This window comes from Zosterops lateralis (genome assembly GCF_965231275.1).
Source record: "Zosterops lateralis genome assembly, chromosome: 3".
In the NCBI taxonomy this organism is placed as follows: domain Eukaryota; kingdom Metazoa; phylum Chordata; class Aves; order Passeriformes; family Zosteropidae; genus Zosterops; species Zosterops lateralis.
Genome location: NC_139764.1, coordinates 17,869,782 through 17,895,820, shown reverse-complemented (window position 1 = coordinate 17,895,820; position 26,039 = coordinate 17,869,782). Strand labels below are relative to the sequence as shown.

Sequence of the window (26,039 nt, the reverse complement as noted above, 5' to 3'; positions counted from 1 at the left end):
GAAACTCAGCATGACCAGAAAGTAGATAATGCATATATAGGACTTTTCTACGCCATCATCTAAATTATGCACTCCCCTAGTCTTCTTTACTACCTATCTTACTCTTAATTTGCAATTAATGTGTGTCTGCTGTAACTGTCTGCTTCTGCCAAGTGAAAAATTGAAGTCATCAGACTGTAACATTGTACTGAACAATTATATTTGGACTAGCAGTTCAAATTAATATTCATCAATTTTTACCCTCTTGATCTTGTACATTTATCTGTGTATGAAATGCCTGTTGCTGTGGAAATAAACTTGTTTCTCGAAAAATATGGATTTTTAACACACACTGAGATACAAACTACAAGTTTGCCTGCAGTCATACCAACTCATACAGCTCTTGCAAAAGGATGACACCAGAGGGTGAGATTCTCCAAAGCACAAGAGGATTCAATACAGACAAAAATCACTGAAAAATGTTAATGGATTTTGTTAATTTCCCCTTTGCCTGTATCTCTACCCAGCTTCCCTTCTGGTTTTCAGGGTTGTTTTTTTTTTAATGGAACCAAGCTGCTGGCAGTAATGAGAAATCTATAAAATATAGAGAGCTCTCCTTGTATAAAAAGGAAACACTTTCATAAAATGCTAATGGATATTCCCATTTGCTGTAGTGATACTTGAATGATATTTTACTCTATAATGCTGTTAGCACAAGGCAGCAGATTTTACACTAGTGGCAGTTCACTTCAAGGAAACTTTAAAGTCTTTTAGGCTATCAGTACTGCATCCTTTCTATATTCTTTGGGGGAAAAAATAAAAGGTTATCTTTCTGATAGCATTGAAACAGAATCAACCAGTAATCCTGACCAGCAGTTGGGAATGGTACAGTCAAGTTTGCATGAAAACATTTCGATGAATAGGGGGTAAAGGATCTACCTACTGACCCCTTTCTTAAGCAGATCTTAGCTCCAATTCACACCACTGGAATATCAAGGCCCAGCTACGCCCCATGAGCACTAGTGCTTGCCCTGCCCTGACCAGCCAGAATGCCAAGGGACATTCCTGGCAATTGGGAGCTGCACAGATGTGTACATCAACCAAAGCCTCAATACAACACAAGGAACCTTCTTCAGATCTTAACTCCCAGGGAGATGAACCACATCATCCTACACTCAGATTGACACAATAGATGAACAGAGTAGGATTTATATCAGGCAGGTATCTACCTGGTAAAAAAATCACATGCTATTTAGCCAGATCTGCAAACACTGCTCAACATCCAGAACTCATACTAGAAGTACCTAAAAGTACCTACTTTCTATGGTGATGAGTAGGCAGAAACTCCAGCTGATAGCAGGTTTTGCTTTCAAAAGGGGCACTATGCTCCCATGCTAGTCTTATATCATGAGTCCCCACCCAAAAGCCCACAAAACCAAACAAATTTATGATGGATTACAGCTGCCCTTCCCTCTTTAAAAGCGGCTTCTGCTTAGCAGTTCAACTAAACAAACTGGAAACAGCTGTGAACAAAGCAGCACATAAAGACAAACAGCTTAACATGGTCAAAACTTACTAAGAGAGTATCCTGAGGGGATATGCACTGTGAACAGGTGCTTTTATTTTGGCCTCTAAACCTTACCCACCCAGTGACTCCGATGTGGAAGCAAAGTGCAAAACAGTCACTTCTTTCAGTATTTTCCAAAATCCGGTGCCTCTGTTTGCTTATAGGATTTGAGACTCTCATGGTTGGTTACACCGCTCCTTATCCAATTACAAAAATAAGCAAAAAGGGAGCAAGAGATAATTCCATTCATCCTCGCATTCTGCACGCAGTGCAACCCTACTTGGCAATTCTTCCTCACATCCTTTCTTTTATTGATAGCTACAAGCATTTGTAACCTGGGAATGGAAATGGACATGATCAGGAGGCTCAGAAACTCTTTCCTAATCAGCCAGTGATGAGAAATCTGAATAAAGAAAACAAAATTCCATTTCATTAGCACAGTGGCATTAACAAAGTAAGCTGTGAAAACTTCACTGCTCATTTGCAGTGTAAATTGAGGACTGTCACAACTGACAAATTGACATTTTCTCTCCACAGCACGACTTGAAGTTCCAAGCAGAACTGCTTTAAGCATAGTCTGTTGTTTAGGAAATTACCAAAGGTAATGGAGTGATGGAAAGCTGCAAACCTGGCAATTTGTTTTAACACAATTTTTTCAGGTTTTGAGAAAAAAAAAAGAAGATAAAAGCTGAAAAAGTGCAAGTACATCAAACTGCAAAAATGGTACATCTTCCCTCTTGCTTTGCGAGATCCAGCAATAAATAGACACCACACCAAAACAAAACTGTCAGTGCTGCCTAGCAGGAAGCTTATCAAAGACATTTAAAAAGCTTTTTATGAAAAACCAGTTTTAATGAAGTCACATCAGTGCAGAAGAACATTCCAGGTGGTCAGAAAAAATATTCCAGAACATAAATGTAGTCAGAAACTCAGTGTTACAAGCAAAGTAGGTAGTTGGCAGAGCTCTGAATCTAAATTCTAAAAGAATAAAAATGTGTAAAAAGAAAGATCAGTGCAAAAAAGATACAAAATGTCACTCATGCCATCAACTTCCCTAAAGGGACAGCATCCCTTCATACCATCCATTTCCAAGTTTCTTGTCCAGAATTCAGAACTTACCAGATAAAAAAAACTCCCTTGTACATTCATACAACTAAGTGGCTACATCACCCTAACCTGTTCTAATATAGCTGATAACTAAAAGTACCAATACCACCAGAAATATCAGACCCTGAATAGGGCCCACAGACAATGCAAGTGCTTGCAATTTACCAAATGTCTTTGTATCAAACCAGAGCTGGTAGGGAAAAAAAAAATCACTTCTCTATATAATTAAAGCTGTGTATCATCCCATAAACTTTCACTTTTTCAATTTCAGAGATACCCTTGGCATTTTTGAGTATTTTCTTAGTCTCAATCATTTTGGTCAGTGAGGCTCAATTTGTTTTCTGTGATTTTTTCATTCAATTTAATTCAATTTTTCTGATATACAAGCCCTCAATGTCTCTAACTGAGCTCCTCATCTAATATAATTTCCTTTCAGCTCTTCACCATCGTCCTCCCTCCACCATTGTCCCAGGTCTCCTAGCTCTCAGCAGTCTTATCCTAATTATTGCTCCTGTATCTTGTACAGTCCAAGTATTATTTCTTCAGCATTCAAGTCAGATAAGCCCTCTTTCCCCTGCCTGAGCAAATGCAGGAGAAAATTGAGGGCATAGTGGTAATACACTTTCAACTCACTCTTCCTGGGAGAAATAATTACAGAGGAAATCTTGTTTAGTCACTACTGCCCTGGGAGAGAGTATGCTCAGTTCAGATGAAATATTTGGAGAATTGTATTGCCAAATCCTAACAGATCTCTCCAGAGCACAATTGAAGCACTATTTGTCAACAGCCAATAACTGGGTCAAGTTCAGACACTTCTTCAAAAGTGCAACAAAAGAAGCAAAGGAAATAAATTAGAATGGAGCAAGTAGAGACTGAAAACCTCATTTATTTCCAAAAACTATTAAGGACAGGATCACAGGGACGGGAAGGTAAGCACAACACTAGCCTGGAGGAAAGACTGAGTTCTGAAGAGATCTCAGGGGGATTTTTTTAAAACTAAAAATTCTTTCTGTTGACATCTTATCAGATGAGATATACATGTTTAACACACTTTGAGAGTCAATGTGTCTCTCAGGAGAGCAGCAGGAGTTTTCAGTGGAGTCCTCTGCAGAGCGAGCGATGGAAGGAGCATTTCCACTTCATTCCCCAGTGACCCCTGTAGCATGTCTCTTACTACCATATTTTCACAGACCATAAATTTTAACCACTTTTTTTTCTGCATTGCTCTGCAGTTGGTCTTATCAGCTGGCTATATTCAGCCTTGCCACACACATATGCCTGCAAGCAGCTCTGTGAAAGCTGGACACCTGCAGCCAGGCTATCAGTAGAGGATGAGATCCTCAGTCTTGCCTTGAAGATTATTTCTAGTAGTGGAACCCTGAAAGAAAGAGGCCCTATACTCCAATGCCCACCAAGAGTTAGGTTCATTGAAGTAATGGAAACAAATATAAATTTAATTACTGATATGATGGAGAAAAGTCACATATCAGAATATTTTTCAGGCAAATGTATTTTATGGTTTTTTTCTTTTAATTCCAGGAGTTTCTCTGCAGTCCTCCCTCAATCACCTCAGCATTTGCACTTCACTTTCTTTTGCTTGACTCATCTCTCTTCCCTCTTCTCTCTTCCCTTACAAGTAACAGAAATCCAAGTATTTACACTCTGATAAGCTGCAATCTTTTAAAATGAAACTTTTATGGTCATCCTCAAAAGCCTTGTTCCTTCTTTGGTGGCACAAATAAAAAAGTAATGTTCTAAGATAAGCATGGGATGTTTCTTACTTTTCTGAACTAGGAGAACAAATTTTTCAATGTCATTTGCACATTTTTGATCTTTATGATTATCTGACATAATAGGTAACACATCTCATTATGAACAATATTTGTCTTTTTGTAGAGTCAAAAGAGTTTTGTATATTTTAGTTGTCACCACATTATTCTGTTACCTTGTATTTCAAAAATGCAGTGGAATGGTGCCAGAAGGGACAGTTTTAGCAGCAGGATTTTATTATTGTTTCAAATCAACTAGCAATGTAATAAGACTTTCTAAAATACCCTGCCTTCACAAGCAAACCTTGTGTCCAGCCAGTGGGAAAATGACAGAAGGAATGATTTCTTACAGTGAAATTACATTTGAAGCTACATAACTAATTGCAGCTTTAAAAATGACAAATCAGGTAGAAATTTCTAGTCAAAAACATAAATCTATTTTTCATTATCTTAGCTGCTTGCTATTCATATTTGTTCCCTAAAGTGTAAATATTTACAATTTTTTTTTTATCTATTTCTGTTGGGGTTTTTTTTTGTTTGTTTGGTTTTTTTTTTTTTTTTTTTTTTTTGTTTTGTTTTGTTTTGTTTTGGTTTGGTTTTTTTGTTTGTTTGTTTGTTTTTTGTTTGTTTGTTTTGGTTTTTTGTTTTGTTTTGTTTTGTTTTGTTTTGTTTTTAATTCACATTCCTTTGCACACTTTAATAATGGTTGCTACGTTTCTGGACCCCCAAACCCCATTTTCCCATATCTAGCTGCATGACCCTAAATTGAAGATTTTAGTCATGAATTAACTTCTCAAGAGGTTCAGTTTCCAGCGAACTTGAGATGTTAGGTTTGAAAATCAAGGGCTGGTGGCAAGCCCTGAAAGTGGAAAAGGAGAAAAAGAAATGATGTGTTCTTCCTGTTTGGATTTGTTGGACCTAGTTTTTAGCAACTGCTGGATTTGGACATCAATGGGGCTGTGATGCATCCTTGAGGGCTAAGGCATTAAAGGAGCTCTGTTTGAAAGGATGCACTCTGGCAAACCACAGCTACCAGCGAGGTTGCTGGCACTGCCACCAAGCTCCACTGCCATCCAAGACACTCCATCTTACAGGAGGCTGAACAAACACCCTTCCCATATGTCTACCTTGGACTGCTTGAAAAAATCATTACAGACTGGCTGGAATAAGAGTGGGAATAATGCAGCTTTTTTTAGATGAAGACCCATAGCAGGCTAGTAGAGATCCTCGCAATGTAGTTTCTTGTATTACAGAGGACACTACTTTTTTTACATACTGTGACACCAGACACTTGGGAAAACAACTTGCTGAGCCTTGGCATGTCTTCTTTGTTTTTCTAGACACAGGTCTCAAGCTTCAAAGTGACAGGCCTGCTTTCCTACCCTGCTTCCAGTATACAACTTTCACCAAGCCTAAAACATGAATCTGAGGGAGATTGGGATGTGTACAGGTGCCCATTTCTGAGTTCAGCTACCTATTGAAGGAAATGATCCAGAGACTACAAACCATGCCCAGTGCTGGCAATAAACTCTCAGAATAAAAAGAGGAGACATAAAGGTTATTTTCCCCTCCTCAGCACTGTCTCCAGCTTTATGATTAAGTTGCCATTTTTCTTGATTTTCTCCTCAACCCTCCTTTTTCTTTTCTTTGGTTGTGTGAGCAGGACTGACTGGATAATGACATTTTCAGGTAGACAAAAAGAGGTTCTTTTGTACTTTGCAGCATGCACAGTGTCCCAGGGAACAATGCAACAATATTTTTCATAGATAATTTCATCGTCCTATTTCCCTCTGCTACCCTTTTCCCTCTAAGAGACTGTCTGAAACCATTCCATATGCACAGACTAATAATCATACAATTTCACATCTCTTTGTTGAGATGAGGTATATTTTTTCTGGAAACATATTCACAAGCAAGAGCGCCTAACTAAGCCAGTCAAAGCTATAACCCTTCCTGAAACAAGTTGTGTGCAGTAGCACAGTAGTAAATGCAAAGCTAAAACTGAGGACCTGTTCTAAAGAAAGTCTTGTGAAACTGTTGGATTATGACTATCAACTAAATCTCCTTTTTAGAAAAGATCTTGTAGCAGTATCACATCATATTGCATCCAAACTGGTTTTGCTAATTTTATATTACGCACCGTAACATTTATTGAGTCGCATGAAGGATTATTATTATTTAACAGACGTCAAAAAATGTTACATAAATACTAAGCCATGTTTTCTGAAGTGTTGCCCCTGTTTTTGTGAGCTGACTTTGGAACTCTATGGACATCATGGCACCATTAGAGCATCTTTCAGAAACCTACAGGAGATCCAGAAGATGGTTCTAGTCTGCTGCCAGCAGCCACCAAAACAGACAGTCAATGTTTTTCATGTCAGTGTTCAACACTACTGGGAAGCAACAAGAAGAGTAACTGCAAAACAATAATTTATTGCTTAGGCAGATGCTAAAGGCTTTATTTATTATCCTCTCTCCCCAGAAACCAAATATTTGTGGGATGCAAGTGCTACTGCCAATAAAGAAAGGCTCTGCTTTCATTAAAGGAAAGTTTGAGAAATTCTATTCATAGACTTCTGGTTCCATCTGAATGTCTTAGATTCTTAGACATCACCAGGAAGAGTGTGGGCTAAGTGATATGGTAAAATTATAGTAATAAGTGGTTTGGAAAGCTACAAAATCTGCTGCAGCTCTGGAAATCTATCATTGTCTCTAAATAGTAATAATCCCTTTTCTCATCTGTAAGTAGTTCTTAAGGTTTACAGACTAAAGGACATAATATTTACAAATTTTATTCATGTTTATCAAAAATTACTTCTGTAAAGTTTTTTAAGAATTTATATTATTCCTGTCTTTGTCAACAGAGAAGATCTGTAATGTTTGTCTGAAACCTATGGCAGCTCTCTGGAGATGCTCATAAACCACATTTTGACTCTCTTGAGAAACTGAGTTATTATTTACCATATGCCCTCTAACTGAAAAGAATGCCTTCATTTTCAAAAAGTTACTCATATATGAAAAGATATTGTTGTGAACACAAAATCACTTGCTGGCATGTAGTAGCACAAAGATTGGGGAAAGCACACCCAGCTGTTCTGCTCACCACCCTTTTCCCAGGTAATTCACTTTTCACCACAGGACCACCTTCTGTCACACCACAAGCCCTGTGAACCATGGGAGAGGTGGTCCACAGCATTAAGGCAACGCCAACCACACTACAGCTTCCGTATAAACGTGCCTTCCCTGGATCCTGAGAAAAGCTCAAAAGTACAACTGCCTGAGAGTTTTCCACCAGAAAGAGTCCATGATGAAAGAAACCCAGGCACTCCAAAGCTAAAATATTCTATGGAAGTCTTTTCTCACCCATTTTTTTCTCTGTTTGCTATCACAAAACCTGAACCAAATATTTATTGTTGCCTAGTTTGACCTGCTTCTGACAACTGTGGTTTGCAGAAATGATGTGAAATATCAATTTTCAAATGTATTTCCTATTGGGTTATCTTGCCTCTTGGGAACAGTGGATCAGAGGCCTGGATGCCTTTGCAGAACCCTGCTCTCTTCTAAGCCGGACTCACACATGGCTTGGTAGAATCAGGTCAGTAAATTAAATCAGAAAACATTCTGATTTAGAAAAGCCTTAGTTTCACTTGGAAAAAAGGTGGTGAGACAAAATGTTCCACTGCTTTAAAACAATTTTTGAACTTTAAATTCCTTGAACACTTTTCATATGTTAACTTTTATTCTTATTATGAAGTGAAACAACAATTATTCACTTTCTATAGGACTATGGATGCTTACAAGATAAAGTTTAGTGCTGTCCAAAGAGGATAACATAAGACTGTTCACAAAGCTATCCTTTTGAATTTCTTTTTTTTTTTTTTTTTTTTTTTTTTTTTTTTTTGTTACAACCTTTAATTTTAATTATATTTTTCAGTACTTGAGGGGTTTCATCATCATAAATATACTACTATAAAATCAGTAGTTTGCTACAAACCAAGGAGGTAAGAATTTCTCTGTTTTCACTAAACCTGTGTTTCAAGTCAGATCATTACTCTAGCTGTGGAAAAATATCACATAGGCACAATACTTATACATTTAAATGTAGACATGTTTATATTCAAACACACAAAAAATATCATACTTATGCACTTCTACATAAACAAAGAAAAAGGATTCAGACAACACTTGAAACAAACATCCTCTTCCATCATAATGTAAATATTATGTTGTGGTAATTATTGCAAAGATGCTTCAATTCCTTATATATTACTCTCTTTTTTTTTCTCATTATTTCATCTTCAAACTTCCATCTATCTTTGTGAACGCCCTTCTGTGAGCTATGAGCTGCATTAAATTTTCTAACCCCATACCCTGTGTACAATATTGTAGTCAAAGGGAAGAAACTAAAATACCAAATGCTGTTTCTTTTTACACCTCCTCAGAGGGACAGTGACTCTCTCAGAATTTAGATAAAATAACAATATCAAATGGGAGAACACAAGCTTTAAATTCCATACATCTCAGTCATGGTTTAATGAACATGTGCTTTAAATCATGCCCTATTTAACACTTGTGACTGTACAGTTGACCAAATTTTCCCCAGAAAATATTTCCACAATCTCTTCCAGTCACCTGAGAGAAATGTACAGCAACATTTCTTTTCTACAGAAAAATCACTCAGCTAGGGGTACTTTACAGACAGCTATTATTTCTGCCCCTGCAGCTAGAAAATAACTCTCTACTTAAAACAGAAGATTTGGAAGATTTACCATTACCAAATATTTGCACACACTGGAAATCAAAAGAGTTTCAGCTCATTGACTGTAAAAAGATAATAAGCTGTGTCCTACCTATGGTGGTAATAACAGTGCCAGCAAAGAAGAAGGAACTTCCCAAGTCCCAGTGACTGATCTGAGCAGATGTGTTTCCTAAAGGTATGATTCCTGCATTTATTGCTGCCACTACCTGCTGCAAGTTCAAAAAGATTTCGTCAGTATTCATGAAACAATTGTATTCATATACATTTCACAATACATTGATTAAATCACTTATTTGATCTGAGCACTAAACCTGGAAAAGATCTGCGTTGCTTTGCTCGAGCTTTATCACTCAGTCAGGCTACAATCTTCAGCAACCACTCCAGGCAATTCAGAAGAGCTGTAAAGTCCAGACCATTGGGGAGAAAGCAAAATCCACAATATCTGTGATGTTAGTACCTTAGTTGGAAGGCAACCACAATTATTTTTACTGCCACAACTATTTGGTGAAGAAAAACATGCATTAGACAAAATTTATAATGAGAGTTTCCCGCAATGTTCCTGTGTTGTGTTAGGCAAGCTAATGGACTTCTGAAAAACAGTCATTTTAAAACACCAAGAAAAAATTCCAGTGCATTGTTCTTTATCAAATTAATTCCAAATAAAGAAAACAATTTTGTATAACAGACAATTCAACAATTAATGTGATTACATATACAATTATGAAACTTTCATTATAGCAACAAAATTAAGTCAAATATCAAACATTTATCTCTATACAACTATATACTTCAGAAATGTTGTTCTTGAAAAGTTCAGTTCTAGCAAATAAAATCAACAATCTTGCCACTAGTGACATTTTCATAGTCTCAAGAAATAAGAAACTTTTCCTCTTTCAGCAGTGTCAGCTACTGTAAATTCTTATTACAAAACGTATTTCTCTTTTTTTTTTATAACACAATTGCAGATATATAGGGGTACGATAAATATTTTACAGAATATAAGTTTTCATTTCATTCTGAAACTTTAAAGCAGGATTTATTTCTAATCATAATACTTATAATAATTGGTGTCCAACAAAAGAAAGGAGAAGCAATATCACAAAGTGAAAATGAGCATTTTAGCTAACTAGTAGTTCCTGCTTGGCGAGATGTACAACAATAATTAGGTACATAAATATATTTAGTGATAGGACAGACCAGAACCATCTTTTCATTTGGGCAGTTTGTTGCAGAGGAACAGTGTTGTACAGTAGTAATAATTTTTTCAGTCCCAAAATACATTGATAATTTGGAAATTAAAACATTCCTGTTACTAAATAGTGCCCGCAGAAGTCACTTGATCTGGGCAGAAATTATGAAGCAAAAATGCATGATTAACTAGGACATCTATTTTTTATAATGAGACATTAAATCCAGTTTAAATAAAACATTCCAAATTTGCCATTTTCAAAGTTCAGATGCACAAAATAACCATTTTGAAATCCACTGCTGCACCTCTGTAGACACAGGGATCTTGCTGCCAAACCTAAACAATTTCCACCATACAGGGTTTTCAACAGAAAGCAGATGAGGTATCTCTACACAGACTTTTAACTGCTTTCATTTTAACTTTTTGTTTGGTTGGTTGGTTTTGGGTTTGTTTTGTTTTGTTTTTGTTTTGTTTGTTTGGGGTTTTTTTTTTTTTTTTTTTTTTTTTTTTTTTTTTGTTTTGTTTTGTTTTTGTTTTGTTTTGTTTTTGTTTTTGTTTTAATAACAGGGAGAGGCAGACATCAAAGTAGTGGAATTTTCAATCCTACTGAGGAAGGAGAAAGGATGGGGAAAGTGAGGGGGAAGAGAGTTTAATTTTCCTTTGTGTTGGAAGGATAAATTTTCTACATTTGTACATGATGTACAACTTGGCAGGAGCTAATACAGCAGCACTGATATGACAGGTGTTTCCATCAGTGTAGGAAGGGACACATCAGACTAAGAGGCATGTGAAAACCATCCGTTGAATTGATTAATTGATTTTATAATTTACACAACACAGATATTCCTTTGATTGACAAGGAAGTGTAAATCAGTATGCTGCGTTACACAGAGCCCACTGAGTACAGCCTGAGTGCTGTTGCATTTCAGGGGACTAAGAACTGCCATCACAAGTCCTGGAACATGAACATGGGAGTTCTCCAGTGAGGACATTATATCTCATCCAGTGAGCACTGGATCAGTGTAATTTTTTGAACCATTCTTCTTTCATTACAGTTCCTTGTATGGGATAAAGGCATTACCCAGAGCAATGCACCTGTTCAGACAGTCTAGCAAGACCAAGCTTTACACAGATCCAGCTGTAAAATGCTTTCAGGGCTTTCATCATCACCGCACGTTTTTGAAGCCAGATGTACCTCAAGGCCTTTTATATGAAAGGTGTTCCAATCTAAACTGCTCAACAATCCACTACAGCCACGCATTTCCTGGCTTCATCTACCATACCTACATTTTTCAAAAAAAAAAAAAAACAACCGCAACTTAACCCAAAACTGCCCAAAGCACTACAGATGGCTACAAAAGACAATTAGCTGCTATTATTATGTCTCTGATTTTATCCAACTGCTAATCAGGAAAATAATCAGGGCTGCTTTCAGAGACGCTTCCTTTTCGTACAGCCTCCTAAGTTCTGACTGTGCACACTTTGGGGACTTTCTGAGTAGGAGGCTGCATCTGCATCGTGGTGTTCCGTTGGCTTGGGTGAATTGCTTTGCCATTAATTTATCTAACGACTTTTGGAGCTCACTCGTACTTCATGAGCCAAGTCATTCTGTGGCAGTAAGATCTGCAAATTGCTTGTGGATCGTTTAAAACGTCTTTCCCTTTTGAGAGTTTGTATGTGCTTCAAAGTAATTTTTTAAGTTCTTACGTTATGAGGAACACTTGAACAGCAATTTCTGATTTGTCTCCTTCAAGAAATTATTCATCTTACAGACCACTCAGTTTCCTCTTTCTTTCCAAATGGAAGACTTTCTTATTAAATAATATATTCACCAATTTAAACAAACCTGTTGTATGTTGTATGTCACATATAAGTATTTTTTTAATATTTTTTATTATTATTGCCAGTATTTCTCACTGACTTTCTTTGTACATTTAATGATTCACATTTGTAAATTTATTGATTGTTTTAGGCATAGCTTTAGTCATAAAGGGCCAGATGATGCCTTCATCATCATTGGGCTGTTGTTTCCAAACACACAATGTTATGTTTTCTCCCGGGCTGTGACCATGTTTGCGTGAAGCCAGACTAGATACCAGCAAAGCTGCTGTGTTTTATTCCTTCAGAGTCGTCTGTAAGAGTTTTGCTGACTAACAAGGGTGACAGGTGGGTAAGGTTACTGTTTACTGTTTTACTGTTGCCCTGATTTCTGATAGTCTTCTGATGATTGTTTACATATTTCTACTGAAAATTCTCATGCATGTACCATAAACAAAGTAGATTGTTTTCACAAACCTCTCTGTGATGGACTTCTGAATTGACCACTGAAGTCAGAGAAGTGTTCCTCTCATCTACCAATCCTTAACCAAATTCCAAATCCTATTTAAACCACAAATCATAATAAACTGCCCATCTTTTCCTCACTTCAACCTGACCGAGTGCATGTCGTTCCTTCGTGCCGTGAACTGCGACAGTGTACTGAGGTCAACACTACTGTCTCAAAAAGTCTTTGAATGTTGCCTGCAGATTTTTAGGAAGGGTGGCTGCATTTTCAGTTCTTTGGATCAGAAGATGATATTTCTTCTTAGTCTAGTCAGCAATCATAAGAAGATCCTCATCTAAGACTATTCCCAAAAAAATTTAAGTAATATATTGCATAACTCCGAACACTTATACTTTTCAGGGCAATAATTTCAGGGTAACATCTTCCTGACTTACATCCATCACACAAACTTACCTGGAGGATTGGATGTTAACACTTCTCTAACACAGAGTGAAAACCCAGGCTTCACTAACTTCACTAAGTGCCAGGATCTCATTATTAGTCTTCAAGTAGCAAGCTTATTCACTGTCAGAGCAGAGGTGTCAGAGCTCTGCCACCTTAATTCTTGGTCTTTCAGCCTCTTTTTTGACTGATGCCTTACTATTACAGCAAACTTCATTTGTCATGAGTTTGACATTTTCCTTCCTTCCTTCCTTCCTTCCTTCCTTCCTTCCTTCCTTCCTTCCTTCCTTTCCTTCCTTTCCTTCCTTTCCTTTCCTTCCTTCCTTGTCTCCATCCCTCCCTCTTTCCCTAAATTCTTTCTTGAGACCTTTGTCTTATCCTAGCTGACACAGTGACAGTGACAATAACTCTCTGCATTTTGAATCTAAAAGCAGAATCATGAAAACTCTATAATCTGCACAATCATCGTATTTAAACACTGTGTGAACTTAACATGGGAACTTGACTTATAAAAATTATTTTCCAGTGTTAAAGTTAACTGACCTCCTCAGTGGCAATTTTCTAGTTTTTTATTCCATATACAAAATAAATTGGTTAAAAATCAGTTTCATTTCAACACTACAGAATGGGTCAGCATTAGAACAGGGATGTGGACAGATCAAATTATGCAGATTATTTCACTTGCCTTACCTTCTTTCAGAGTCTTTGTCTAGCACTTGTTTCATATGAGGTGACTGAAGACTGAGCAGAGGGTGGGTCACCCAGCACAAGGCACCCAATCACGGCCTCTATGCACAATGATTTTAAAAATAATGGTATATGATTACACTTACAGTATTATGTTTTTCTTCTTTAATTATATTTATAATGGTGAAAAAAAAATCAGGCCTTTTTTTGATAGTGAAGAGAACTGAGATAAAGTTTTGGCACATTTGAAAATTTTAGAAAATTCCTATTTTTTAGTTAGGTGAATTCTTAGGCTGCCTCTGTACTATATATTAGGATAGGGGTAACGTGTACCTGATATCAAGTCCTCACTTGCACTACACCCACACATCCCACAGCAGCCCTTTGCAGCCACATTTGGGAACAAGCTTTAGTAGAATATCAGAGAAAAGAGGCAGAGATGACTGAGCCTAGAGTGGACTGGCCAGGTATGATCAGATCTCCAAAAGCATATAAGCATTGCTGTCTCAACACACTTTTTTTTTTTTGGCTTGAAATCAGAACACTGGAAAAAGGAGTGTGAGAACACAAATCACATTTTAATTCAATGCCAGGTTTTCATTTCCTATATAATTTAGAAACACTTTCTGCTAAATACATTGTGCAGTTTTATGCTATTCCTGTGTTCATGCAAGCATCTCTCTGTAGAGGCCATGCTGAACTTTGCTTTGCAGATTAAGACATAGAATACTATGACTTTTCTTCTGACAAAAAAAGAGAGAGAAAACAGTCTTTCGAACAGCACAGTCATTTTCTGAGAACAGAAGACAATTCTAGGTCGGGGATTTCATCCTCTGACCCTGCAAGGAGTCAATGGCATTGACTGACAAAAGCTATCCTGCTGGCCAGAGAGCTGCCATCCACTAAGTGGGTCTGCAGAGACACAGGAAATAAGGAGAGTTTATGAAGTGTGAAGGCTGGCCTCTGGTAGTCAACTGTTGTCTCACATGGAAATCAGGCAGAAATAAGTATGTGTCAAACCAGTCACTCCAATGCTCATCTCCTTGTTCCACACCAGGCTCTGAATACATGTTTTTGTACCATCTTCCAGTCACTTCACTTCTATGAAATGATGTAACACAACAGTTCATTACTCTCAGCTTTTCTACTGAAAGATTGAAATAGAAGCACCTCAAATTATGCTTCTGATAAAATCCAGAGCATGCTTTCTTTCGTTACCCAGCTTGTCAGGAGTTAGCTTGTGCTTTCTGTCAGTCACTTGACAAGTGATGTCAAAAAGTCAGATGTGCCTCAAAGTTTCTGAAAACCATTTCTCAGCCTGAATTTCTTCCTTCACTGCTATAGTTCTGCTGCCATTTGGCAAGGGCACTCTCCCTTTACAGTATAAAGTTACACCTCATATGGCCCAGCTACTGCACAAGTCCTGTGTTTTTATTTCAGCTTTGGGTTACAAGGAATGGAAATCCTAGTTCTCAGTTCAAAGGCACACTAGGATGCTTTTAACACTTAGCAAACAACTTTCCAGCCTCAAAACACATGGTTTTGGGCCTTGATGTTGAAAGAGATTGCAATAATATTTGTATTATAATTCTGTGACTCCTTGTTTTTCTTTTTCATTTATATAACATATGAGTGTGCTCTACACTGGAGACTAGTACCCCACATGCTGAAGAACTGAAGATTCTTTTCACTCTCTTTCACAGCTACTTAAACTAAAACCATGCCGAAACATAACAAAAAACTTTTCTATTTCTAAATATGCATTACAAAGCCCATGAGTTTCTATGTATATAAATTCTCTGTGTGTACATACACATATATATGCATGTATATACACACGCACGTTCAGGGAAGAAGGTTTTTCTTTGCTTCTTGAGATTACAGACTGGAAGAATTATGCAAACAGCTGTTCTGCAGAACTGACTTACTAATGAGTCATATCTGCCACCCTTTCTAAGGCAAAAGCTGGCATTCAGATGCAATCAGGCTAAGCTAAGTTCTAGGTCCATAAAACTGTTCATCTGAAGGAAATGTAATCTCTACAGGTCTCAACACCGGAAGCAACAAAAAAAGTTTGAGACCAATCTGCTTGAACAAAGAAGTGACAAGGGCAGTTAAAATTTATTTGTTATTCTCCCCACAAGCAATGCCCATGAAGGATAAAAACCACTTTAAAAAAAATCCTTTTGGCTTAATCACTATATAGAAAATGACTACAGAAAAGGGAGCTGTCCTGTCCCTGGAGGAAATGCTCCCAGGCAAGAGAAAAGTTTGGCAAAAAAATCCCTCCTTCAGGAGCTGAGTACAGAACCAGAAGAGAGAGAACAGCAGGAGCCTAAGCAAGGAGTACACAGAGTCCAGGGGCTTCTGCAACCCTTCCAGACCCAAGCACAGCAGGTGGGTGTCTGTGTGGAGCACAGGTCTGGGTAAGAGTGTGATCAAAGCTCTTTCACAGAGAGCTTTCATTTAATAAATATTTCTCTCATCTAGGGATTCAGGTAAAACTGGGGGGGGGAGGGGGTGGGGGGGGGGTGGGGAAGGGTGGTGGAAGGAGACAACTGCATTTGAACATTTACTTCTGACCAGAGTGAAGCAGAAAGGAGACACAGACAGAGCAAGAAAAAAAGAGACACAGGACATCACTGTACAAGTTGGGACTGCCAGGACATTTAGATTTAAGAGCACATAAAGCCCAAGTTCTCTCATGGGCAGACACCTTACTAAGGACATGCACAGGCCAACTACAGCTCCTGTGCCTCGTGTTTTAACTGCTTCGAAAGTCCTTCATTTCTTCTTTCATTGCTTTGAAAACATCATCAACAGGCAGCTCTGCTACTGATATTTGCAATTTGTCACAAGCTTTATAACTGAAATGCAGATGGCACATTAAAAAAAAACTGATGCAATGGTATTTTGGATCCTCAAATAAATAAATAAAATATAGTGTAGCCTCAATTTCTTCCATGCTGGTCTATCAATCTTTTCAAGGCTTTAAGTTTTACGAAGCATAAATGCTGCTTCCAAGCTAGGATCCAGACATGGGATAGTTCCTGCTTTCTTTTGGAGAGTCTGGAAGGAATTGCAAAAGGAGAGACCAAGAATATTTAGTGTTTAAACTGATACATTCAAACTACCTCAAAAAGTTCCTGCTTAGAGTTATTGTAAGCTACAGCTCACAGGACTGAAAATGTCTGCAAATGTTGTGATTCAAAGAATTAATAAATTTCCTCCAAGCTTAATAGGTTTAATTAATACATTTTATTCTTGTCTAAATAGATTTTGTGTTTATTATACAGATCTTTGCATTTCTGTGTTTTCCTATCTACAAAAATTATACAGCATACTCAAATACCTTCTAATCTTTTGGAGAGAAAGGATTTAGACTTCTTTATTTTAACAGTTTTCTACATAATCAGGGCTCAAGGAGCTTATCTGATTGGAATTAAATATATACCTGAAAAATTATTTTCAGGCAAAAATAATTTTCTTGTGGCTACAATGCAAATTGTAAAGAAGCCTGTGAAAGAGACAAAATCAGTTACTGGTGGAGGTACAGCTTAATGTAGTTACCTACCTTCAACTATAAAATTGAAGCCACAGCAAATACATACTTTAAAGTAAAATATTTTTACAAGAAATTAATCACATAAGAGGCCATGATGATTTTCTGGTAATGCCAGTTTGAAGAAAGAAACACTGCTCCCGTGTCATTCATAATTATGTCAGGCTTCCCTCGAGAGAGATAAAGAGGTAAAAAAAGCACATGTCCTCAAGGGAGATTAAAAAAAAAAAAATCTCCATTTTGGTCTCATTCATAATCTAAGAGATGAATGGAAAGAAAAGGAGCAATGCAGCTGACACAAATGTGAGATGAAAAATGGAATGGCACACAACTCTGGACCCCTGCACGGAGAGCTGTTCTCCCCACGTTGGCCACAAGCCCGCACAGAACCCAAGGAGACCCAACTTGTGGGACCCACATCAATTCAGCTAATCCTGGTGGCTCATTAATTCTCTTGGTTTGTTTGTTTATTTTAAATGCAAGCACATTTTTGTGGGCATTCAGTTTTTGGAAGATGCCACATACCCTGAAAGGGACTGGATTTAAAACTCTACAAAAGCATTACTGCTGAGACAGCTTGGTGCAGCACCCTGAAAACTTGTTCAGATTTCAAAATGAAAGCTTTATAAGACAAGAATTACCACACACCACACTTGGAACACATTAAAAAATTGTGCTTTTTAGTGTAAGAGTATTTTTTCCACTTGTTAGGGTTTCAGAATAAATATATTTGAAGGATCTTTCTGCTAAAGGAACAAGAAATTAACAATGTTCTATTATTAACTTATGTTCCATTCTGCCTTTATTTGAAAACGCTTTATTAATTTCAGAACTAACTCACTAAAATAACTATAATAATTCACACCAGCTTGCTGGGACAGTTTAGATATTTAAAATAATATAACTAAAATTTTTCTTATTTCCCTTTTTGGTATGCAAAAATAATGCATTAAACAACTTGCTTGGATATTAAAAGGATTTTTTTTTTCCATTTTGGTTTAAAAAGGTCGACATGAACAAATAATTGCTGAGCAATATATAATCAGGTGGTACTTACATAAAAAGCTCTTTTCTTTCTTTTTTTTTCAATCAGCTTTTTCTTTGGCAGGGGGACAAGTAGTTGCTTCTAATTGCCAAGACATCCCACAACACAAAATACTGGCCACATCCCTAAGTCCTAGGAACAACATGAGTTCTGGGCAAGGAGAAAGCAAATTCACTGTTTTTTCATGCATCTTATTTGCTCCATAGGATTTTTGGGCTCCTCTAGAAGGAATGAGGTGTATGAAACAACAGTAATGACACTTTTATGACATTGCTGAATATCGAATTCAGTCAGGCTCAGTCTGTTCCCAGAGACAACGCCAGGAGATGTCATGAAGGAAGACACAAGTATCCCGTGCCTGCACAGCACTGCATGAGGACACGAGTGCAACCTGACCATCAGCAGTGTAACCTAAGGTCTCTTTACATTTGCTACCACACACAGGTGCATAATTATAGCAGGAAACTTTTTCCAAGTTCTTGGCAATACATTTTATGCATCTGAGTTTGGAAAATGTCTCTAACATTTTAAATGCTTTGTGGCAAGCTTGCTGTAGGAAATAGTCAACAAACTAAACGAAAATCAAAATTAGATTGAAATAATTAGATACAAGAGCTCCAGTTAGAGAATTATTTCATTCTTTAATGCTTATTGTTATTTGTCCATATAGCTGGATTAGTCCCAGGTTTCTATCAGCTTCTACCAACAAAAAGCTCAGTGGAGAGAGAAAAATTCTTGGGTGCAAGACATAAAAAAATCCTTAGTGTAAATGAAGATCAGGTTTACATACTTTGTCACACATTCATTAAATCCGCACAGTCTGAACTACATTTACTCTTTTATTCTGTCACCTGACAGTTACTTTGCATCACATGGCAGGGCCAAGTTGAGAGCAGGCACAAATAGAGAAACCAAAACACTGTTCATGATGAATTGAAGAGTGTTCTTCTCCAAAAGAAGAAATAGCAGGAAAGAACCTGGCCACATTCCTTTCTGCAGCTTTATAAGGTATTAGATATCACAAATAACCTTTACCAAATCAATGCTTCCTCATCTGTTAATAAACCCTTCCAAGACCTTCCAACTGAAACTTTTTTAAAGCGAATTTTAACATCAAAACGTGCACAACTTGCTGTTCTGTTATATTCTCATTACTCACCCAGGTAGTGTTTGTACTTTCACAAGCCTCCCTCCTGGGATATTTCTTTACTTGAAAATTTAGATATGTCACCATTGAATGCTGTGCACTGCCCACCTCAGCACCACTGGGGACAGCATCCAGTGATCCACTTAATGCTGCTGTTAATGTTGGCTTCAGGCTACAGCAAAAGGAGTTGAAATTGCCTGGAAAAGCTGTTCTCTTGGGTGTACAGATATGCTCTGCATGACTTCTGCACATTTTTAATATGGTACTAAATGGAAGTGCTCACAAAATATCAAAGGAACTATGTACCTGGATGTACCTCTCAGGGTCATGCATCGCTGCCGTTCATTGCAGGTATATTCTGCAACACTGAGGCAACAAATAGCTGAAGTGCTTTAGACTGAAAGATTTGCAACACTGGACCATGGAAATCAGAGACAGAAGAGGTCATGAAGGCCATGTCTTTTTTTTTTTTTTTGGTCAACATAGGAACAACGCTGCTGGACTGGGCTGGAAAGTTATGAGGAAAACATAGGTCCTTTTTCTGAGGCAGCTGGATTTACTTCACTGCCATCCTCAAAGCACTCTATTCCATTACCTTTGCACATTTTCTAGGCTGCATAGCAGCTCTCTGTTGCCCCATATTTTACATCTATATAAAATATATGATGTCTATAAAAGTATAATTCTCATCTAGTACACCCAGAGGAGGCACACGATCAGTGTGACAATACTAAGTTTCAGGGATTCAAAACCCAGGGAAATAAACTTGTGCCTGCTGAAGAGTTGGCAACATTATATATTGTAGTACCAGGAGATGTTCTGGGGATTGGTGAGATAAAATAAATATGGTGAAGGCAGGAAGGGAAAAATCACTATCCTGCGTGTATTTATAGAAACACACAGGACTGTTTTAAACAGATTTGTGACAAAAGAAAGATTTTAGCCAAGGTGCTGGAAACTCCATGGCTCCTGGGTGCTGGAGACTGTACTGTCATTCCACTTGTACTTTTTTTTTAACTGAATTTGTGCTCTACAACTAGTTCTCTGATGTTCTCAGCTGAATAAGCTACCACATACTGTACTGCCTGTGGACAGTCTTGGGGTATTCAAGCCTGCTTCAGAGTAAGGATTAAATTACAGAGCAGAAGTTTGTGAAGACTGAAAAAGCCTGATATGACAAGCACCTTGAACAATGACCAGCACAAAAGAGCCAAACCAGTATCTGGATTCCCAGAACATGAAGTTCAAAAAGAAAAGTTGCAATGAATTCCATTACAGTTTGACTCAAGGTAAATACTTGATTAAAGAAGACATTACAGTCTGTAGCTCTGTAATTTTCTTCACACAAACTAATCATTCCAGCTCCCTTCTACATATTAATTTTCAGTTTTATAGCTTTCAGTGAATTCTTAAATAACATTTGCTTTTTCCTTGCACACACTATTTATTTTTATTCATACAGACATCCAATAAAAACTAAAGAAACACTGCATTATATTGTTATAACAGTCAAACATAATCCTGGGGAGATAAAATGTATTTCACTAATTTAGTTTTCGTGACAAAGTGGCAACTAGGGAAGAAATATGACCCCATATGTGAGATAGCAGCCTAGACCTGGAAAAATTAATTTGAGACTCTTTTTTACCATTGCTTTCCCATTTTACTTTGGGCAAGCAGAATTTCTCAACCCTTAAACAATTTTAATGTCATTCACTAACACTTACTCTGCATAAAGCAAGACACCCAAACAGGCTCCTGTGCCCCAGCTCTGCTCCTGTGAAAGGAGTCAAGCAACACATTTCTACCTCCACATCATGGTGCTCTTTACAGAGAAGCAGAAGGGATTAAGGGCAAATTAAGTTTTCCATTTACCCCAACAGCACGCAGAGCAAACTCTTCCCACAATTCTCTCTCATCCACGTGCTGTGGGAGGCTGTGTCACCTCCCCAGGCTCCACATGCCTGTGTTTTTCTGGTTGTGGCAAGATCATTAGTGGAGATGGAAGCTAATGCTGATATGGTTATCTACGCTCTGATGGTTGTACTGAAACTCATTTATTTTACACAGAACATCAAATGGGCGTTGAATGCTGATGAAGTGGTTTTTATTATCAATCTGTGCTTCTGGGCAGAGAATCATAAATGCTAAAATATCTAAGTACTCCAGAGCAAACTTCAACAGTTTTTGCCTTAAGGTCCATCTCACAGATGATGTAAGATAATATTCCTTCAAAATTTCTTTTTTTATCTTCACAAGTACAGTATCTGACCTAAAAATTTCATAGGATGATATTTATAGTAGCTACAAGAGTTATTTTTAGCAGAATGTGCTTGTATATTTCTCTGAAAGATTGTCTCATATTCTGCTGGTCAAACCACTGGAACACAGTTATTACACAGCATCTAAATCACTATCAGCAGCATCTCCTCAGGCATGCCTGGTTGGGCTCGTGGAGAGAGGAGCTGTCTGACAGGCATTTAAAGGGTAGCAGTTTTGGAACATATTTTAGCAACAAGGCAGGGGAGAAATCACAAAATACAAGACATTTTTGCAGCTTACCTTTAAAAATTCAGTAGTGTACCATAAAAATAAATCAGCACATCAGAACTCCATATTTAAAACTGAAAAAAAAACCCCATGCCCATGCTGATGCTCCAGGCAATTGGTCTAGAGAGGTAAAATCAACTTCTAAACTCCCAGCCATATCTGCTGACAGAAAATGCTTCCAGAAATCTTTTCTGCCCTGCTCACCCTAGTCCAGGTGCCCAATACCCTCTCTCGCTCTCCCTGTCCCATCTTGGGCTCTGTAGACCCAGAGAGCCTCATGTCCGTTGTTAAGGAAGGAGTCAATCCTTGCCAACTCTTGACTGTTCACTACAGTCTCCCATTTCATTGTCCCATGCCCAGAACTGATGTGATTTGGCAGCCCTCTCCTATTCCCTCCAGAGCCACTGGATTTTCATAAGAACATGGGATTTAAGTTGGAAGAGGATTTATAAGGTTCTGGAACTAGTGCTGTGCTACTGCAAATAAATATCTCCCATGGTTCTGAGGCAAGTGACCTGCAAGGGTAAAGTCATGTTAGTAGAAACACAGCAGTGTACAGCATTTGTGGATGTGCCTTTAAGAAGAAAAAAAAAAGGAAATTTAAGATCAAAGTAGGAAGTCCATGGTACTTTCCTGTACTTAAAACAAAATCAATATAAAGAAACATACAGCTGGAAGGAACACTAGCTTGATAAAATCACAGTAAATTAGGAGTCCTTTAAGGCAATGGATGGTGTAGCTTCTTCCTCAGAATTAGGCACTTCAAATATTGACAGAACTTGTAAAGCACAATCAATATACCAATTCCTTTGTGAACTATTAATTATATATATTGCTGATGAATAATCATTTAATTAGCATAATGGGAGGCTTCAGTGAAAAGGCCCTCTTACGAAGCATACTGGACCTAAAAATAGCAATAGCTTTTCAACCATGAGGCTTTGCATGAAAATGCAAATGCTCAGCTCCTGGTCTTAACACTTGTTACATCGCTCGGCCAATATAGAGCTTTGCTTATAAAGGTTTTGCCCCTGATCACTGCAGTACTGCCATTTATGATCTGTTCCTCTAAGGCAAGGTGATGAGGGGTTTGGTATGGATTACCTGAATCAGTTCATCAAGCTCTGTTGCATTCACACAGGAATGCTGAGATACAAACGTCTGCTTCTGAATCACAATGGTGGTTCTCTGGGAGGTCTCATGAGGCTGCTCCAGGGCTTTAAATACTGTTGCTCCAATTATTAAATACACGACTACCACCAGAAAAATTGTTGAGACTGTCTTCCATTTCATAACATTAATGGCCGAATCGCTTTCCTCCCGTGAAGCGAGCACGGTAGGCTTGGTGGAAAATGATAATCTTGGTTTGGAGTTCTGAGTGGCCGATTTGGGATCCAGCAAGTCAGGTGCCGCCACTGGCAAAAACAGAAAGAGAGAGTTAATGTTTACAGTGCCACTCAGATTTCACTAACTAACCCTCTGGCCAAGAGATTAATTGAACTCTGTTGCTTCTAAATGGAATTCTTAAACTGCTGAATCTTTCTCTTAATCCCATGACACCTTACAACGTATCTGTTGCTCTGAGTAGTAGTGTCCATCTTACACGCATATGCACATTTACAGCATTTTCTATGTCTGTCCCCATATGATATTGAATCATTTCCCCTACACCCTTGCATTTCACTAAATTACTCTAAGGTGGTGTTTGCTGCAGAGATTCTTTACATCCACTGTTCTCTCAAGCAGTGCTAAGCATCTTTCCAGCTGTGTTCCACCTCAGCATTACAGAAGTATCAGGAAAATACAAAACCTTGTCTCTCTTGCCTATTTTGTCCTATACTCCAATGAATGCTCTTGGAGAACAGCTGTGTGATCATTTCTAAACTCCACAGACACAACAGTGAAAATAAGACATTGCTCATCATACCTGTCTTAACAAGCTAATTGTTTATTGATTACACCTTTCAGAAAACAGTGATACAACACGTGTGCTTCCTGGAAGAGCCGTGCATATGTTAGAGCAGGTATTTCTATCTACAGCTACAAAAATCCATCGGGATAGGAAAAGAGTGGCTGAGTGTGTTAATCAAGTACTCGGATAACTCATGTGACTACCAGTAACTACACTGGCACTAAAAAAAGTCCTCCACATCAAGTGCAGGTAAAAGGTCTCCTGCGGGAAGATGGTCACAGCAGTGACCACACGAGCTATATTTAAATTGTTTTGAAGAACCAGTGCGTTTTAAATGGCCAAGAAGCTCTTCCAGCCGCTGGTGGGAAAAGCTCAGATCTAAATCTAGAAGAAAGTCTCCCACAGGACGGCGGAGATGGGATGCGTCCCTGCAGGGAAGGCGGCGGTACTCGGCGGAGTCACCGCCTGGGAACCCGCCGGGCTCCGGGAGAAGGGGTCGGGGAAGAGCGGCATCCCCAGCCCGGGCCGAGCGGGGCCCCGGGGCTCCCCTCACATCCCGCGGGGTGGGAGCCGGGCACTCCACGCGTGCCGCGGTCACGCCTCCCCCAGCTCCGGCCCCCGCCCCACGGGCACCCGGGGATGGGGCACGGCCCCCCCGTCCTGCACCTTGGCGGGGGGACCCCCTTTCCCGCCCCGCCTTCTCTCCCGCAGGCAGCCCCCGAGCCCCTCGGAGCCCCCAGGGCCGGTGCCGCGGAGCGCTCTGAGCCCGCCCGGAGCAGCGCGGACCCGCCGGCGGCGAACAAAGGAGCGGGCACCGGGCACCGCCGCCCCCTCCCCGCGGCCGGTGCGGCGCTCCGGGGGCCGCCCGCCGCCCCCGCGGGTGCAGCCCCGGTACCCGGGGAGCCGCCGGCCGGGATGCTCCGCCGCGGGGAGCGGCGCGGGGGCGAGGCGGCCGCGGAGGAGCCGGGGCGCGGCGCGAGCGGGGCCGGGGAGGGAGGGGAAAGGAGCCGGGCGAGGTACAAAGGAGCCCCGGGCCGCCGCGGGAGCATCCCGGGTCCGGAGCGGGGGAGGCAGGGGCGCATGCAGCATCCGCAGGGCTGGGAGCGGGGAGGCAACGCCATTGTGCTCGTACTCACTTCTTATTTACCGACCCGGTGCCCTCTCCTCGCTCCACGGGCAGGCATTTTTTCTATGCTTGGGTAGATACAGTTAGAGCAAATTAAAAAAAAAAAAAATTAAATTAAAAAAAAAAAAAAAAAAGGAAAAGAAAAGAAAGGCAGGAGCAGACCGAGAGGAAGAGGCTGATGGATGGGTCTGGAGGAGAGGGAGCGGCAGGGGCGGGCGGGCTGGCAACGCGGATCCCGCCGGCTCCCCCCGGCCCCGCGGCGGGCGAGGTGCCTCACGTCGCGCATCGCGCATCGCACATCGCGGCGCTCCGTGTGTGTGTGTGTGTGTGTGTGTGTGTGTGTGAGAGTGCGTGCGAGCGTGTCCGTGCGAGTGCCTGTCTGTGTCTGTGTGCGTGTGTGTGAGCGTGTCCGTGCGCGCTCCGGAGCGCGGGGCGTGCGGAGCAGCCCGAGCCCGGCGGTGCCTTTTGTGGGGCGGCGAGCAGCCGCACCGCCGCTGCGCCCCCCGCCCGCCCCTCCGCGCCCCTTCCGCGCCCCCCGCCGGCGGGGGGGCAGCCGCTCCACACCGCTCCCGGCCCGCCGGGGCTGCGCGCCCCTCCGCGCCCCTCCGCGCCCCTCGGCACAGGCTGCCCTGCAGGGGCGCCGCGGGAAGATGGAAGGGCAGCCGGGGGGAGGCAGAGCGGTACCTGCGGAGAGCAAGGTCTCGACAGGAAACAAGCGAGGAGAGAGGAGGGAGGAGGAGGAGAAGGCACCGGCCAACCCCGCCGGCGAGGCTGGACCTGCCCGCGGTCCCCGCTCCAGCCCCACACCCGGTCGCCTCTCCGGAGCTTCCCCGTGAACTTTTGAACTGTCCGAAATGTCACCGAATTAGCAGGAGAGGGGGGACAAGAGGGGACAGCTCGGCCCCGGCCGGAGAA

At 40.1% G+C, this 26,039-nt stretch overlaps 1 protein-coding gene across 1 annotated transcript in view; it reads right to left on the bottom strand.

Annotated features, from left to right (window-relative positions):
- Positions 1–25,627, bottom strand: part of KCNK2 (potassium two pore domain channel subfamily K member 2) — a 77,363-nt gene extending 51,736 nt beyond the window's left edge. The window contains exons 1-3 of the mRNA XM_083858328.1: positions 25,135–25,627; positions 23,191–23,501; positions 9,273–9,390 (exon numbers count right to left, since the gene is read on the bottom strand). Coding sequence (XP_083714454.1) covers positions 9,273–9,390; positions 23,191–23,501; position 25,135 — 430 coding nt within the window. The 5' untranslated portion in view covers positions 25,136–25,627. The remainder of the gene's footprint in view (positions 1–9,272; positions 9,391–23,190; positions 23,502–25,134) is intronic.
- Between the last annotated feature and the right edge of the window lie 412 nt (positions 25,628–26,039).